This window comes from Leptopilina heterotoma, unplaced genomic scaffold (assembly GCF_015476425.1).
Source record: "Leptopilina heterotoma isolate Lh14 unplaced genomic scaffold, ASM1547642v1 Lhet_14, whole genome shotgun sequence".
NCBI lineage: Eukaryota > Metazoa > Arthropoda > Insecta > Hymenoptera > Figitidae > Leptopilina > Leptopilina heterotoma.
In genome coordinates, this window is record NW_025110859.1 from 5,412,983 (window position 1) to 5,428,936 (window position 15,954).

The 15,954-nt window shown below is 25.4% G+C and overlaps 1 protein-coding gene across 3 annotated transcripts in view; it reads right to left on the bottom strand.

The window, feature by feature from the left end:
• LOC122497996 (regulator of G-protein signaling loco) overlaps positions 1–14,565 on the bottom strand; it is a 36,729-nt gene extending 22,164 nt beyond the window's left edge. The window contains exons 1-3 of one of the 3 annotated variants that reach the window (XM_043605466.1): positions 13,608–14,565; positions 12,883–13,494; positions 9,418–10,044 (exon numbers count right to left, since the gene is read on the bottom strand). In XM_043605466.1, the coding sequence (XP_043461401.1) occupies positions 9,418–10,044; positions 12,883–13,494; positions 13,608–14,207 (1,839 nt within the window). In that variant the 5' untranslated portion in view covers positions 14,208–14,565. The remainder of the gene's footprint in view (positions 1–9,417; positions 10,045–12,882; positions 13,495–13,607) is intronic. The other 2 variants (XM_043605468.1, XM_043605467.1) reach the window with 2 other exon arrangements.
• Between the last annotated feature and the right edge of the window lie 1,389 nt (positions 14,566–15,954).

Below are 15,954 nucleotides of genomic sequence, written 5' to 3' on the forward strand. Positions count from 1 at the left end.
TTACTATTGTAAATAAAAATAAATTTCTGTTTATGTAAAAATTGCAAATATTGTTTATGTATATAATAAAAATACGAAAAGAAGAAAATGAAATACTGAAACTAGAGAGAAAATTGTAGTTCTTGTGCTATCTACATGACAACCAGGAAATTTCTAAGCGGATGGGAAATAATTTACGGTAACAGACTATAGCAAGATAAAGTCTACCCCCAAGGAAATTATTTCTATCTGGACCACATGACCGTGTGTGCATCGCTCGATAGTGTTTTACCTTACCGATGAACGTTCCATGTTCCGGTCTCTCGTTGCAGTCTTGTAATCCCATTTAATTAACTTGAGCGAACTCGCTCCGAACATCAACACACTGATCTCAGTCACTCGTTTTTCATTCACAAAATCTCACGAGTTTCATTGCAAAAATGAATGCGAGAGAGAGGAAAAAAATTATCATCTCATTATTATAACTCGGATCGTAGAATAAAACTAGATAAGAGCACCTCAATATCTTCGTTTTCCTGCTTGATTAACAAGGGACTCCGCCCAATACTGTCCTCGTTTGTACATGATATTACTGCTGACAAACACTGACATGCACGTCTCAAAAAGGGTTGCACACCGTTGACAGCCATGCACTCTCGCCACTCACTTAGATGCTGGACCAATTCCTCTTACACATTATTATATATATAAAAGACACACGACATACGCCTGATGTACTCGCGATATTACTACCATGAGTTTCTCTGCCGCGCCTTCTCGATGCTCTCAAGAGTTGGAGTCGGAGCTCTACTTCCCTTCACGGGGAAAGGGGAATTCAACGTACCTACTGTGTCATGAGCCAATGGCGTAGTGCTCTCTTCATCCTCAAGAAACAATTTATCTTGCGCGCCGATTTTAATAACATCTCTAAATTCAACATATTTTTCTCCAAACCAATTTCGATTTCCAATCAGAATTTTCAATCCAGTTTCACGATTTTTATCCAATTTTCTAAACAAAGAATTTATCTTCTTTCCGATCGCAGAAAATTAAAATCAATCTAAGAAATCGTTAATCCAAATCCAAAAATCGTTCCATTGATCCAAAAGATCTTCGATCCACGATACACGATCTTCGATACACGATTTCGACTTTAATCCAAATTTTCAACGATCCAAACAATAAATATTATTGAAAACTTAATTTTCAAATTTCTACTGTTCCAAAATAGCAATGACCCAAATTATTATCGGTCTATAGAGATAAATGAAGAAGAGATAAAAACTTCCATTGAAATTGTTTCCATTGACTTTAAATCCAAATTTTCACTGATCCAAACTATCGATGATTCAAACTGTCATTGATTGGAAATAACTCTACGAATACTTCGAACAATCCAAGCCATGAATTACCAAATTCCAACGATCCAAATTTTCTCCGATCCAAACTGCAAACAAGATAAATAATTAACGATCCAAAATTAACAATAAATAAATTTGAAATCTTGCTCCACAAGAAAAGAATTTTTTAATTTAAAAAAAAATTCAAGCTCTTGATCTCGGAGAAGGAGAATTGAAGACGTTAACAAGTCTGATTCTGAATCTGAATTAATTAGTCATCAAGTACACGCAATCAATTTAAAAAACTCGTTAAGAATAATTGAAGAAATATTGTCTACAATTAAAATACAAAAATTTAAGAAAGCTGTAAATAATTTATAAACACGTGGGACATTCCATTTCATGTAAAGAAGATAATTACGCCTATGACTTCATTTCTCCTTTAAAAAAAAAGAGGCAAAAACCGTAAATCTAGATTATCTACGGAATTTCCTACCTTTTACACTATAAACAACAATTATCCTCCTGAAAGAAAATAATAAAATGAAAAAAATATTTATTTAAAAATAAATTCTAAATTCATATTTTTAGTATCTATTTTGAAAATTTTCGAATAGAAAGTATCTTCAATATTATATTCTACGCCAATGATTAACGCTTGTCTGCGTTCCATGCAAGCATTACAAATCTTATAGAAAAGGTATTGTGTTAAAGAGCATTAAGAATTCATTTTTTTTTTATCTTTATTTTTCTCCTTTTTTACTTGAATCATCTTTTCTGACCCCCTCTTCTAACTCTTTCCCCTTTTCTCGACTCGAAGCCATATTTCTAAGGCAGGAAATGATGACGCGTCCTCAATAGCGAGTAAACGAAGAGAAACGGAAACCGAGCATCAAGTGTTTTTACCTGTTTTTCATATTTATAATTATAATAATAATTTTTTTTTCTCAATGAATTTTCTCGCGGCTTCATTTCTTAGTCAGCATTACAGTAGAAAGAGTCCATTTTTATCATATAGTCACTTTTATTAATTGCACAATAAACCTATATATGTGTGATGATTAAAAACTTATATTATACTGAATCAGTGTGTCAATTGCATAAATAATTATAAATTAAACGAGTCCTCGGAAGAAATCTCATTTGAATATTGTAAGAAAAAAATGAGAGATTCATAATCTTCTTTCGTAAGAAACCCACTTCAAGATCATAAATATTTTCCATACTCAAATTAATTGAGTAAAAAAAAAAATGTTTGATCGAAAGAAATTTTGTTTTTTTTTCTTTTCTACCACTAATGAGAAGGTATTTTTTAATTACAAGTATTAAAATAATAAAAAAATTTCTCTCGTAATAAATAATAATATAGAAAGCAATTTTGAGATATTTACATGCTTCACAATGCCCCTAAAAAGTATTTTAGGGAAAATAGGGGACTGGAAATTAAAAAATAGGGGACTTTTAGGGGACCATAAAAATTGGTTAAATAAAGATAAAAATATAATTTATTTATACAGGGTTGCCACAAAAATTTAACTTTATTTTTCCCTCACTTTTCCCTCATTTCCAAACACAACTTTGACTTTTTCCCTGACACTAAAGAATATTCTGATTCACTCTAAAAATTATTAGATACTCAAAAAAATGTTTTATAAATTTATTTACAAATTCCTTCAAAAGTCAAATTATTCGAAAACATCAATAGTTTTATTTAAAATAAATATTTAATATTTTTTTTTTCATTGGAATTAAGATGTTCAAAAATTTCAAATTCAAACCTTTTCAAATTGAACAACTCACAATAACAAAAGATGACCAACTGACAGAATCATTAGTTTATTATTATAAGAATATTGTTACTGTAATTTCTTCAAAATTATTTGTATCATTTCAATTCAATTAACATTTTCTAGAATTTTTAACTAAAATTCTACTTTAAATCAATAACATCAATTATTATTCAATTAAACTTTTTTAAAAAAATTAATTCTACAGAATTTTTAGTTAAAAGTACAAAAAACATTAATTTAATTCTACGAGAAGTCAATTATTTAAATACAAAAATAAATAATATTAAATGTTTCTTAAAGTTTAATTTTTTCGAAGAATTGTATTAACAATTTTTGAAAATATTTAATTTCTTTTAAGGAATTTAATTAAAATTTTAATAAAATTTATTATATTAAAGAATTTTATTACAATTTTTGAAAATAATTGAAAACTTTTTGAAGAATTTTATTGAATTTTTGAAAAATAATTGAATTCCTGAGAAGAATTTAAAAAATAATTTTGGAAAACAATTGAATTCATGAGAAGAATTTTATTAAAATTTTTGAAAATAATTGACTTCTTGAAAAGAATTTAAAAAAAATTTTGACAATAATTTAATTCTTGAGAAAGAAAGAAAGAAATGAATTGAAAAGAATTGAATTCTTGTAATGAATATTGATATTTATCAAAATAATTGAATTTTCAAAAAGAATTTTATTGAAATTCCTTAGAATAATTGATTTTATGGGAAGAATTTATACGATTTTGTTGTTTATCAAGCTATTTGAATTCTTTTGCAAAATAACTTAAATTTTTTTGAAAATAAATGCTTTTCTGCGACAAATTAAATGTTATTTATAAAAATATTTGAATTATCGCAACGAATTTTATTGTTTTCTTGAATAATTTAATGTTTCTTAAAATTGAATTCTTTCCTCAAGTTTTAATAAAATTTTTAATTATAATTGCATTTTTCAATGAATTTATTTAAAAGTGTATTAAAAATATTTGAAATTCTGCGATGAAAATAATTGAATTCGTAAATGAAATTTTATTATTTATGAAAATAATTGAATCTTTTCGTAGAATTGTATCAACAAAGTTTTTTCTATAATTAAATCTGTTAATAAATTTTGTAAAAATAGTAAATATTTAAAAACATTGAATTGCGAAAAACTTTTAAAAATAATTCAAATGTTGCGAAGAATTTTATTTAAATTTTTGAAAATAATTGAATTTTTGGCGAAAAATTTTTGCTATTTATAAAAATAATTAAATTCTTGACGAGATATTCATTAAAATTTATAAAAATAATTGAATTCGTGCAAAGTATTTTATTAAATTTTGTTTAAATAATTGAAATTTCGCCAAGAATTTAATTAAAATTTTTGACAATACTAATTGAATTCTTGAGAAGAATTTTGATATTTATCGAAATAATTGAATTTTGGAAAAGAATTTCATTAAAAATCCTTAAAAAAATTGGTTTTATGGGGAGATTTTTGTTGGTTATCAAGATAATTGAATTCTTTTGCAGAATTACTCAAAAATTATTGAAAATAATTGATTTCCTGCGACGAAAAAAATAGGGGAAATTTAGGGGAAATTTTCCAAATAGGGTACGTTTAGAGGCCAAAATTGATAAAAAGGGGACTTTTAAGAAAAAAGGGAATAGACTGTGAAGCCTGTATTTATTTTACTTGGTTTAAATTAAATATAAATTCAAAAAAAATAAAGAACTCTTTGTAAGGTAAAAAAGAGGAAGAAACTTTTGTTTGAAGATAAACGAATAGAACAAGAAATAAAATTCAAATGTAATATAAATATAGAACTGGAATTGAATTAAAATAAGAAATTTAAATTTGGTTAGGACCTTAAAAGATGCTTCAATGACTACATCTTTAGATCATTACTTCCTGCCTCATGAATGTTTCATATTCTGAACACATTTTAAGAATACAATGGAGGTACACATTATTGAGACCAGGATGTTGATCCTGTTTTACCCCCAAGTAGCAAAAGAGTGGCGTAACTAATATCCAAACCGGTAATTTTCCCGCAATTTAATAATTCATTGCAAGTTGGAAAAAATTTTTTAAAATCGAAATGTGTCTAAACATTCACACATTTAACTATTTACATTATCAGAGTGGTAACAAGTTTCAGTGTCAATGAAAAGCATTTTTGAAATTTAACTATTTATATAAAAATCACAAAAGTAATTCTTTTTTAAAATTGAATAATTTTTTTCTTGAAATTTAGAAATAAAATTATTTAAAATTTGAATCCTTCTACTTTATTGAATTCTAAATCAATTCTTATTAGAAAGTTCTACGAGAATTCAATTATTTAAATACAAAAAAAATAATTCATTGAATAAATGAATATTTTTAAAAAGAACTTTATTAACATTTTTTGAAATAATTAAAATTTTACGAAGAATTGAATTAAAATTTTTGATAATAATTAAATTCATTCAAGAAATGTAATTAAAAATGAATTGGAAATAATTATTATACTCTAAAAAACAAATTGTATCAAATTTTTTTAAAAAATTGAATTTTTTCGAAGAATTTTATTCAAATTTTCAAAAATAATTACATATTTCGAAAAATTTGAATAAAATTGAATTAAAAATATTTGAAATCCTGCGATAAGTTTTATTATTTATGAAAATAATTGAACTTCTGTAATAATTTGTAACTTTTACAAAATTCAATTTTATTTCGTGATTTTAACTAAAATTCTTCTATAAATGCATTATTTTCAATAACTTTTAAAAAAGTTAATTATCAAATTCATTTGTTTACAATTTCAATTTTACAAAATTTCAATTATTCGCAAATTCTTCAATTAAATATACATTATAAAATAAAAACTTCAAATAATTTCAAAAAAAGTCCTCAATTAAACTTTCTCAAAAAAATTCATTCCACAAAATTGGTACCTAGTTAAAATTATACAAAACTCAGATTTTCAAAGATTTTAATATGAAACCATTTAAAAATTCAATTATCTCTAAAAATTCACGCTCGAATGCTTTTAATATTCAATTATAATCTAAAATTTTAACTCAAATGTACTTTTAAATCAATTTTTATTAGAAAATTCTACGAGAATTCAATTATTTAAGTATAAAAAACAAATTTATTGAATAATTAAATGTATCTTAAAATTGCATTCTCATAAAGAATGTTATCAACATATTTTTAAATAACTGAATTCTTTTGACGAATTTTAATAGAATTTTTAAGAATAATTACATTTTTGGGGAATTCGATTAAAATTGTATTAAAAATAATTGAAATCTTGCGATGAGTTTTAACTTTTAATATTTATAAAAATAATTGAACTGTTGCAATGATTATTATTAACACTTTTAAAAATAATTGAATTCCTGAGAAGAATTTAAATAATAATTTTTGAAAACAATTGAATTCATGAGAACAATTATTAAAAAATTTTTGAAAATAATTGATTTCTTGAGAAGAATTTAAAAAAAATTTTTGACAATAATTTAATTCTTGAGAAGAATTTCCCTTTCTATTGATAATGATAAATTAATTCTTAACAAGAATTTTGCAAAAATTTTGAAAATAATTTAATTTCTACAAAGTATTTTATTACTTTTCAAAAGAATTGAATTCTTGTGATGAATTTTGATATTTATCAAAATAATTGAATTTTGGAAAAGAATTTTATTAAAATTCCTTAGAATAATTGATTTTATGGGAAGAATTTATGCGATTTTGTTGTTTATCAAGCTAATTGAATTCTTTTGCAAAATTACTTAAAAATTTTTGAAAATAATTAATTTTCTGCTAGGGTAACTGCACCAATTGCCGAGGGTGCTCCAATTGTCGAGGATAATAATTTTCTTTTTTAGATAAATAGTATAATATATAATATTTAAGAACAAAAAAAATTTCTAAATAATCTTTGTATTTTCAACTGTATATTTATATATACAAATTTCGTAGCGATTCTACTAAAATAATTATTTAATTAATATTATAATTCACTGCTGTGAAATTTACACGAATCTCCATTTTCTTAATACTTCAGGTTGATTAAAACAGATTTTTAGAAATGCAAATTAAACGCGTTTATAATGACTTTTTGTGTACAAAATTATTATTATAATTTTGTACACGAACTAAATTAATTTTGTATGCATGTTTTTTTGTTAAAAAAAAATATTTAATATTTTTTAAAAGCAAATCATCGGTATTTGGTTCCTTTTTTTTGACAGTTCCATTTTTCGAGGTAATGACTCGAAAATTGGTGTAGTCACTTTTTTCGCTGATGCACCATTTATCGATGGTTAAGTGTTTATTTACTAAACGTCAAACATAAATGCCAAACATTTATAGGTACACAGAAAAAGAAAAAAAATGCTCCAAAAATTTACAACCAACAGAAAATAATCAACCAAAAAAACGAGGAAGACGGAAAAAAATTAATAAAAAAAATGCATTATTTAAAACTAAAAAATTTTGTACTATAGTTTAATTATAATTAACCATTATATTTACAGTTCGTAATAAAAGTTTATTTTATTCGTTTACAAATTTAATGTGACTTAAATTAATTTATTTTTTCAATTAATGTCTGATTAACAAAATTGATTAAATTTAATTAACTTATTTATAAAAGTTTAAAAAACAGTTAAATAATTTTCTGTCCTGTATCATCTACTATAAAAATGTTTTATATCGATATTATAAATTATTCAATTATAGTTAAATAAATATATTTGTTTTCTGGTAATGTTCTATAATATTTTTATCGAAAAAATAAATATCTACTCGATTTTCTAATATCTGTACAGGTTAATTGTTAGGTTATATTGGGTTATATGTTTAAAAATGTCATACCCTCGACAATTGGAACAGACCCTCGAGAAATTAGCACAAGACCATCGACAAATGGTGCTTTTGCTCGATTGACTTTTAAATATATTTTTTGCTTAACAATTTAGTTTATATTAAATAAATAAATATGAATATTAAACATTATTAGATCCTTCGTCCAAATATACAAAAATCAAATTTTAAAGTGCATTTACTTCCGAGAAAAAAAATGTCAAAGTCACATGTTGCCTAAAACCCTCGACAATTGGTACAGTTACCCTACGAATTAAATGTTACTTATAAAAATATTTGAATTATTGCAACGAATTTTATTGTTTTATTGAATAATTAAATGCTTCTTAAAATTGAATTCTTTCCTCAAGTTTTAATATAAATTTTATTAATAACTGCATTTTTCAAGGAATTTATTTAAAATTGTATTAAAAATATTTGAAATTCTGCGATAAAAGTAATTGAATTCGTAAATGAAATTTTATTATTTATGAAAATAATTAAATCTTTTTGTAGAATTGTATCAACAAGTTTTTTCTGTAACTGTTGATAAATTTTATGAAAATAGTAAATATTGAAATTCGTTGAATTGAGATAAACCTTTGAAAATAATTGAAATGTTGCAAAGAATTTTATTTAAATTTTTTAAAATAGTTGAATTTTTGGCGAAAAATTTTGCTATTTATAAAACTAATTAAATTCTCGACGAGATATTCATTAAAATTTATAAAAATAATTGAATACGTGCAAAGTATTTTATTAAATTTTGTTTAAATAATTGAAATTTTGCCAAGAATTTAATTAAAATTTTTGACAATAATTGAATTCTTGAGAAGAATTTTTATATTTATCAAAATAATTGAATTTTGAAAAAGAATTTCATTAAAAATCCTTAAAATAATTGATTTTATGGGGAGAATCTTGTTGGTTATCAAAATAATTGAATTCTTTTGCAGAATTATTTAAAAATTATTGATTTTCTACGACGAAAAAAATAGGGAAAATTTTGAAAATAGGGTACGTTTAGGGGCCAAAATTAAAAAAAGGGACTTTTAGGGAAGTAGGGGACAGACTGTGAAGCCAGCTTTACTGACATGTGGTCTCCCTGTATTTACATTATCAATTAAGACAATTGAAGCTCCGGATCTTAAAAGGGCACATTCAGCATTGAGTTTAAATGGTAAAAATGCCCTTTTAAAATCCGGAGCTTTCATTACGAAAAAAACTGAAATGAGAAAAATTAAAGAATTTATAACTCAAGTATTTTAAATATTTATGTTGCATTGTAAAAATTGAATATTACAGTAAATCGTAAAATATCGTGACAGTGCAAGTAATAACTTTACTCACGAATTCACGATAAAATCATGATTTCCAAGAAGAATAAGAAGAAGAAAGAGAAGAAAATGTGCTGTTCATTTCCCTCTATAAAATAATTAAAGAGCAATGAAAACATCACATACCATGCAATTACGACTGGAACAATCCTCGACCTTCCTTATTTCCTGGAGGCTGCACCACGGTCTCGTTTTATCCGTTTTATTTGGAAATGAATGCATAAATGTCGTCGAATAATCATCACCAGGTTTCAAATCCTCCATACTGTGAACGAACGACTTTGACACTGCGTAAACTTTTGGACTAAGTTTATTGCACAAACTAATGTCGTCCGCAATTTCATCGCAATGATTTTTCGATATTTCCATTGCTTCTTCAAAATCGTGATACATTGTCGATGTACTTCCACAAACAGAAGCCAATGATCCAACTGACGAACTTCCCAACCCCTGCACAAGCATCGTAGCAGATGGCCCCGGGCAGGTGGTGGATTCCCCTCCACTTCTAAGCAGCACGCCACTTTGACCCTCGGAACGTGTTATCGTGTGCGACATTGCCAACGAGTAACAATTATTGTCATCGGATTTCTTCCTAAAATCCATTGTACTGTGATCAAATGAAAAATCCGAGGAGTCACGAGAACGATTCACGCGCGACAGGTCATTCCATCTTTGATCTGTTGTCGCTCTCACTGCTAATCTCGAGCCTGATATTGAGTCGTTATTCATTCCCGAAAGTGGTACAGCTCCTGTCTGCAAAACATTTCAATTTAACTTTTATTATTATTAATATTCATTGAAGCTTTAGTAGGAAAAGATTTTTATTTTATTTCTTCAGATTTATCACATTTTCATTATTTTATTCCATAATATCAATAAAAATAGTAATTCAGGGTTGCCACGCTTTTGCTTATTTCAAATTCCCTGACTTTTCCAGATTCAAAAACGGAATTTTTTCCAGGTTTTTAAAACGAAAATTATTCGAAAACATCAATAACTTCATTTTTGAATAAATATTTATTTTTTTTTATAGAAGTTAAGATATTCAAAAATTTGAAATTCGATAACAAGAATATTATTATAAAACATAAAGATATCGATCACTCCGAGTCTTCATGTTTTATAATAATTAAAACTTGCTGCTTTGTAACTGTAACTTCTTCAAAAATTATTTTCATCATTACGATTATTCATTTCTAGAATTTTCAACTAAAATTCTGCAATTTTTTTTTATAAATTTTTGAAAAAGTTCTTTGTGAATTATCAAATTCTTTTGTTTACAATTTAATTTTACGTAATTTCGATTATTCTGACATTCTTCAATTAAATATACATTAAAAACATTAAAAACTTCATAAATTAAAAAAAAAACCCATTAAACATTTTGAGAAAAATTAATTCTACAGAATTCTTAATTAAAAGTATAAAAAGTTCGAATTTTCAAAGATTTTAATTTGAAATTCATTTTTAAATCAATATTTTTTAGAAAATTCTACGAGAATTCAATTATTTAACTGTAAAAATAAATATTTTATTAAACAATTGAATGTTTCTTAAAATTGAATTTTCATAAAGAATTTTTTCAACAAATTTCTAAATGAAAATTTTCTTGACAAATTTTAATAAAATTTTTAAGAATAATTGCAATTTTTACAGAAATTAGATGAAATTTGTATTAAAAATAATTAAAATTCTGCCAAGAGTTTTATTAAAATTTTCAAAATAAATTGAAATTCGGAGAAAAATTTTATTTTTTATAAAGATAATTGAAATTTTGTCGAGAATTTTTGTAAATTTTTAAACATAAATGGATTTCTGCAAGGAATTTTATTAAAATTATGTTGAAAAAATTGAATTGTTACGCAAAGAATTGCATTAAAATTTTTGAAAATAATTTTATTCTTTAAAGTAATTTCTAAAAATTAAAACTATAACCCCTCCAAAATTCAATTATTTTTAAAAATTTTTAACTAAACTCCATCTCTCAATCAATTATCTATATTAATTTTTAATAATTTTCCGAAAGTTCTTCGAGAATTCAATTATTTCAATACAAAAATTCAATTTTTTAAAATAATTGAAATTGTCCATTTTTTTAAAGATAATAAGGTAGAATATTTTCAAAAATATTAATAAAGAAATTCTTAAAATTAATTTTTTTTTAAATATTTTAAAATAATTTTTGAAAAAGAATAGTTTTACAATTATATACAAATAAAAAATGTCAAAAAAAATTGAAATTTGGTAAAATCTTTTAAAAAATAATTGTTTGGTGAAATCTTTGAAAAATAATTGAAACTTGATAAAATCTTTGGAAAATAATTGAAATTTGATAAAATTTTCGAAAAATAATTAAGTTTTTAAAAAATATGAAAAAAATAATCAAATTTTTGAAGAATTTTAATTATAAACGATTTTTCTGAAATTTTAATAAGACTAAAAAAATTAAACTTTAAAAAATTATAATTTCCTTTGTTTGAAGATAAATTGTGATAAAACAATTCTAAGAATTAGTTTTTTATAAATATTGTAATGTAATTTTTCGAAAATAATTGAATTTATAAAAAAAAGTTTTGTATAATTTAAAAAAACAAAAAATAATTTTTTTGAAGAATTGTAATTAAAAATTTTGAATATGATTATTTTCTCCAAAATGTTAAAAATAGTACAAAAAAATTTTAATATTTATTTTTTGTATGTATTTGCATTTTTTTAAATATGTATTCGAAAATATTGAAAATAATTATTGAATTTTTAAAATTGGAATATTGGTATATTGGTATATTTCGAAAATTTAATTAGAAAAATTATTTAAAAATAATTTAATTTGTGAGATTTGTCTACTAGTTTTCACACTAATAAAAATCGAAATAAGTTGCAATTTATACTAAGAATTTGGTAATTTGTCGCAAAATTTGTAAAAAAAAAACGTCGAAAAAGTCGCAATTTTTTCATATAAGTCGATAAAAGTTGCATTCTTTGAAAATAGTCGAAAAAAGTCGAAAAAGTCATAATATCCGAGGCCTTATAGGTAAAAATAATTCTTCTTTTTATTTCAAATTACGATAATTTTAAATTGGAATAAATTTTACGTTGGTGAAATTCATAACGTTTGTACAATCAACGATTTAATACGAAAAATATTTTTCTAAATTGTCTAAATAATTTTTTATAACAATATTTCTTCGCCAACAATTCAAAAAATAAAAATTTGTAAACAAAAAATATTCTTTTCTGCGTAAAAAATATATTTTTCTTGCAATCTTCAGATCATAAACGATGTAAACTTCACACACGTTAAATTTTATGACCTTGACATTAGCAAAGTTTCAAAAAGCAAAAACAAAAAAAAAGTGAAGATTATATTATTTTGTCTTGAAATTCAATTTACTCTCCAAATGAAAATAGTCCTACATTTGTCTACAAATTTTTTTTCCTCAATAATTGATCAAGAAACTATGTAAAAGACATTTTAAGCAAAAATCTATAAAAAAAATTAAAATAGAAAAATATTTTTTCTTCTAAATTGATGATTATAAACGTTGTGAATTTCTTAACGTAGAAAATAGACGGTAGAAAAAAAGTATATACCCTCTGTGAAATTGAAGGTCCACAATGCCTCTGCGGAAAGTCGGCAACAATATTTCTATCTGAATGACTTCCATAATCATCTTTAAAACCAATTCCCGAATCACTATTACTGGAATGTGCAGTCGATGTACTAATATTACTTGGCTGTGGCGATGCTGTCTCCTGATGTCGACGACTCTCATTATAAGGATTCGCATCCTGATCGGCTGTATCAGAAATGTACAATGTTTGAATGGCACCAATCAAACTGACACAACTGTCGGGAAATTCTTGACAAACATTCAATTCCGATGTTTTCGTGCAAGTGAATCCAAAAACATTGCAAGTACTCGAATGTACCTCGTGATCCGTAAGCTTATAGTAAATTGTAAAAACATGGCAAGAATTTGAAACAATATCATCAGAATCCTTCACGGATTTTGTCAAAATGCCAAAATATTGTTTATCCTGTTCCGAGAATGAATTGCAAAATATTATTCGATATGAGGGATATTCGGCGACAACACGATTCTCAGAATTTGTTAATTTAATATTTGCTACGTGAATTGTCAAAAGCACTGTCGTTGGAGTCCTTTTCTCTGCTTTCAGTCTTTTTATACATTTTTTCAGAACCTGAAATAAGAAAATAATAATCTATTTATTATTAATTACAACTAATTTGTTATCTGACGAACCAAATAGACACTTTAATTTCATCAAACATAACCTAGAAATAAATATTTTACCTCCATCATTGAAGAGGGATGCAACTGGTCTGGAATGTCGATAGTTCCTAAATATCCGACAACTGTTCGATGAACAATTTTTTCTGAATCTCTTTTATGCGACACGGGTGGTGGTGGAATTGAGCATTGAATTTTGTTCGGATGCATACTTCTTCCACTGAACATTGCTCCAGTTTGCAAATCACGAACAACGTTTGCAATTCTATACAATGGCTGAATTGTACCAACATTATTGGAGCGTATTTTGTGGGAATATTTTTTCGATCTCACTGTCGCCAAACCCTCTTCATCCGATGAGTCTGAATAATAATTCTCGGCAATTTCAAGTCTCAAAACACCTTTTGAATTGCCAATTAATTTGACAACATCGTCGTGTGGTGCTTTACTCACATTATGTCCATTCACAGCGACTAGATAATCACCAGCTCGTAGTCCTGCAATTTCCGCAGGACTACCTTGAACAATACAGCTGAGTATTGACGGTTGCTGTCCCGAAATTGTAAATCCAAAACCCTTTGCACCACGAGACAATTCAACCGCCCTCACACCGTAATTCACTCGCTTTTTCTTTCGTCTATTATGCTGCATATTCACTGACATGGTTATGTTTTTATCGAAACGAAAATAAAATTAAAAAAAAATAATAACATCAAGGCACTTTACTTTAAATTATTAACAATAATGAATTATTTTATTTTCTCCTGGACGGATAAGTAACGCGAGTACATTTGCACATAACATAAGGACCAACCAAAAAGGATGCCGCCATTTTGGAATAATGCACCAGGACAATTATTGCGTTTAATTGCACACTCAAATTTTTCAATTTTCATTGAATTTCCATTACAATTAGAAAAAAAGGGACTAAATTTATTTTGAAAACAAAGTAAAACTTACTTGTTTTAAAAGATAAGGGTGAAAAAAATTAAAGAAAACAATGAAATGACATACAGGGACTTACTATAGTCGGGCGACAAAAGCGCCGCGTCGCTCACAAATACCAGTGGGGTTTTGGTGAAACACTTGAGAAATGTTAGGGGGAAAGTGTTATTTATGAAAGTCGTTTTCTTTTTAAGTGGCAATAAAGAAATTTCAACTTCTAAGCTTTCGTTCATGTAGTTATACATCTTTTAATTCGTGTATCATTCCGATGAATGGTAATTTTTTCTTAAAAATGCGAATTCTAGCAGATTATTTAACTTAACCTTCAAAAACATACAATTTTAGGAATTTTATCATAAAAAAAGTGTTATAACAATTTAAAAATATTGTCTTTCTTCAGGTTGTATGCAAGGATAATAATCCTTGCACACAACCTGAAGAATAATTCCAATAAGATTAACAATGCTTTTTAAGGGAATAATAAACTGCTTCATTTGTTTCGAAGCAATTTTCTCTCTTATAAACATTACTGGTTGCCTGATATCAGGGGCAAGAATTAAATGCGTGAATTAATAATTCAACAATTAATTTCTATTAGAGTTAATTAGCTTTTCAAAAGAGGCTGTTCGTATTACAAAACATGAATTGGATTCAAATGAAAGGACAAAGGAGAACATCGCTATTACAAAAAGAATTAAAATAATTTTAATGTTGCAATGTTAAAAATGTAAGTATGGAAAATATTGAGAGATTTATTTTTTAAAGTATTTACAATACCTGTCAATTTTACATGTTAGACTAATTTTTGGACTTTCGAGAATGTTTTATATTATTTTTTGTTCTTTTATCCTTCTTCTTATGATTTTTGTGTTTTTTCTTATTTTTCTTATTTTTTGTAACATGTTTCTTGAATTTTTTCATTCTTCTTTTATCTCTCGTTAATATTCTTTGTCGAACTGTGGGAAGACGCATTGAAGCTTCTGTTGTTCTATTTTTATTGTTTTTAAGTTCATTCGAATTTGAATTTGTTTCATTTTTTAAATTTACTTCTCGTTTTTGCTCCGATTGGATTGATTTTGAATATCTTGATTATAATTTATTTATAACTTGGTTGTTGGTTGTAATACAGTACCGGTCAAAATTGTGAGTCCACCCATTTTCAAGGAATTGAAAAAAATTTTTTAACATAAAATTTATGAAAACTAAAATTTTTTTCGGTATATATATTGAAAGATGATAAAATTTTGAAAAGAATAAGACTTGACAGAAGTCATTTGGCCAGTTATTTATAGATATTTTTAAAAAATCGTCAATTTCAATGTTTTTGGAAAATTTAAATAACTTCTAAAATAATGAACACTTTTTAATGATTTTAAGCTTTTTTTAAAGGTCATTTTCTGCAGAATAAAAATTACTTAGAGGCATTCTCTTGAAACTGGGTGGACTCATAATTTTGTCCGGTACT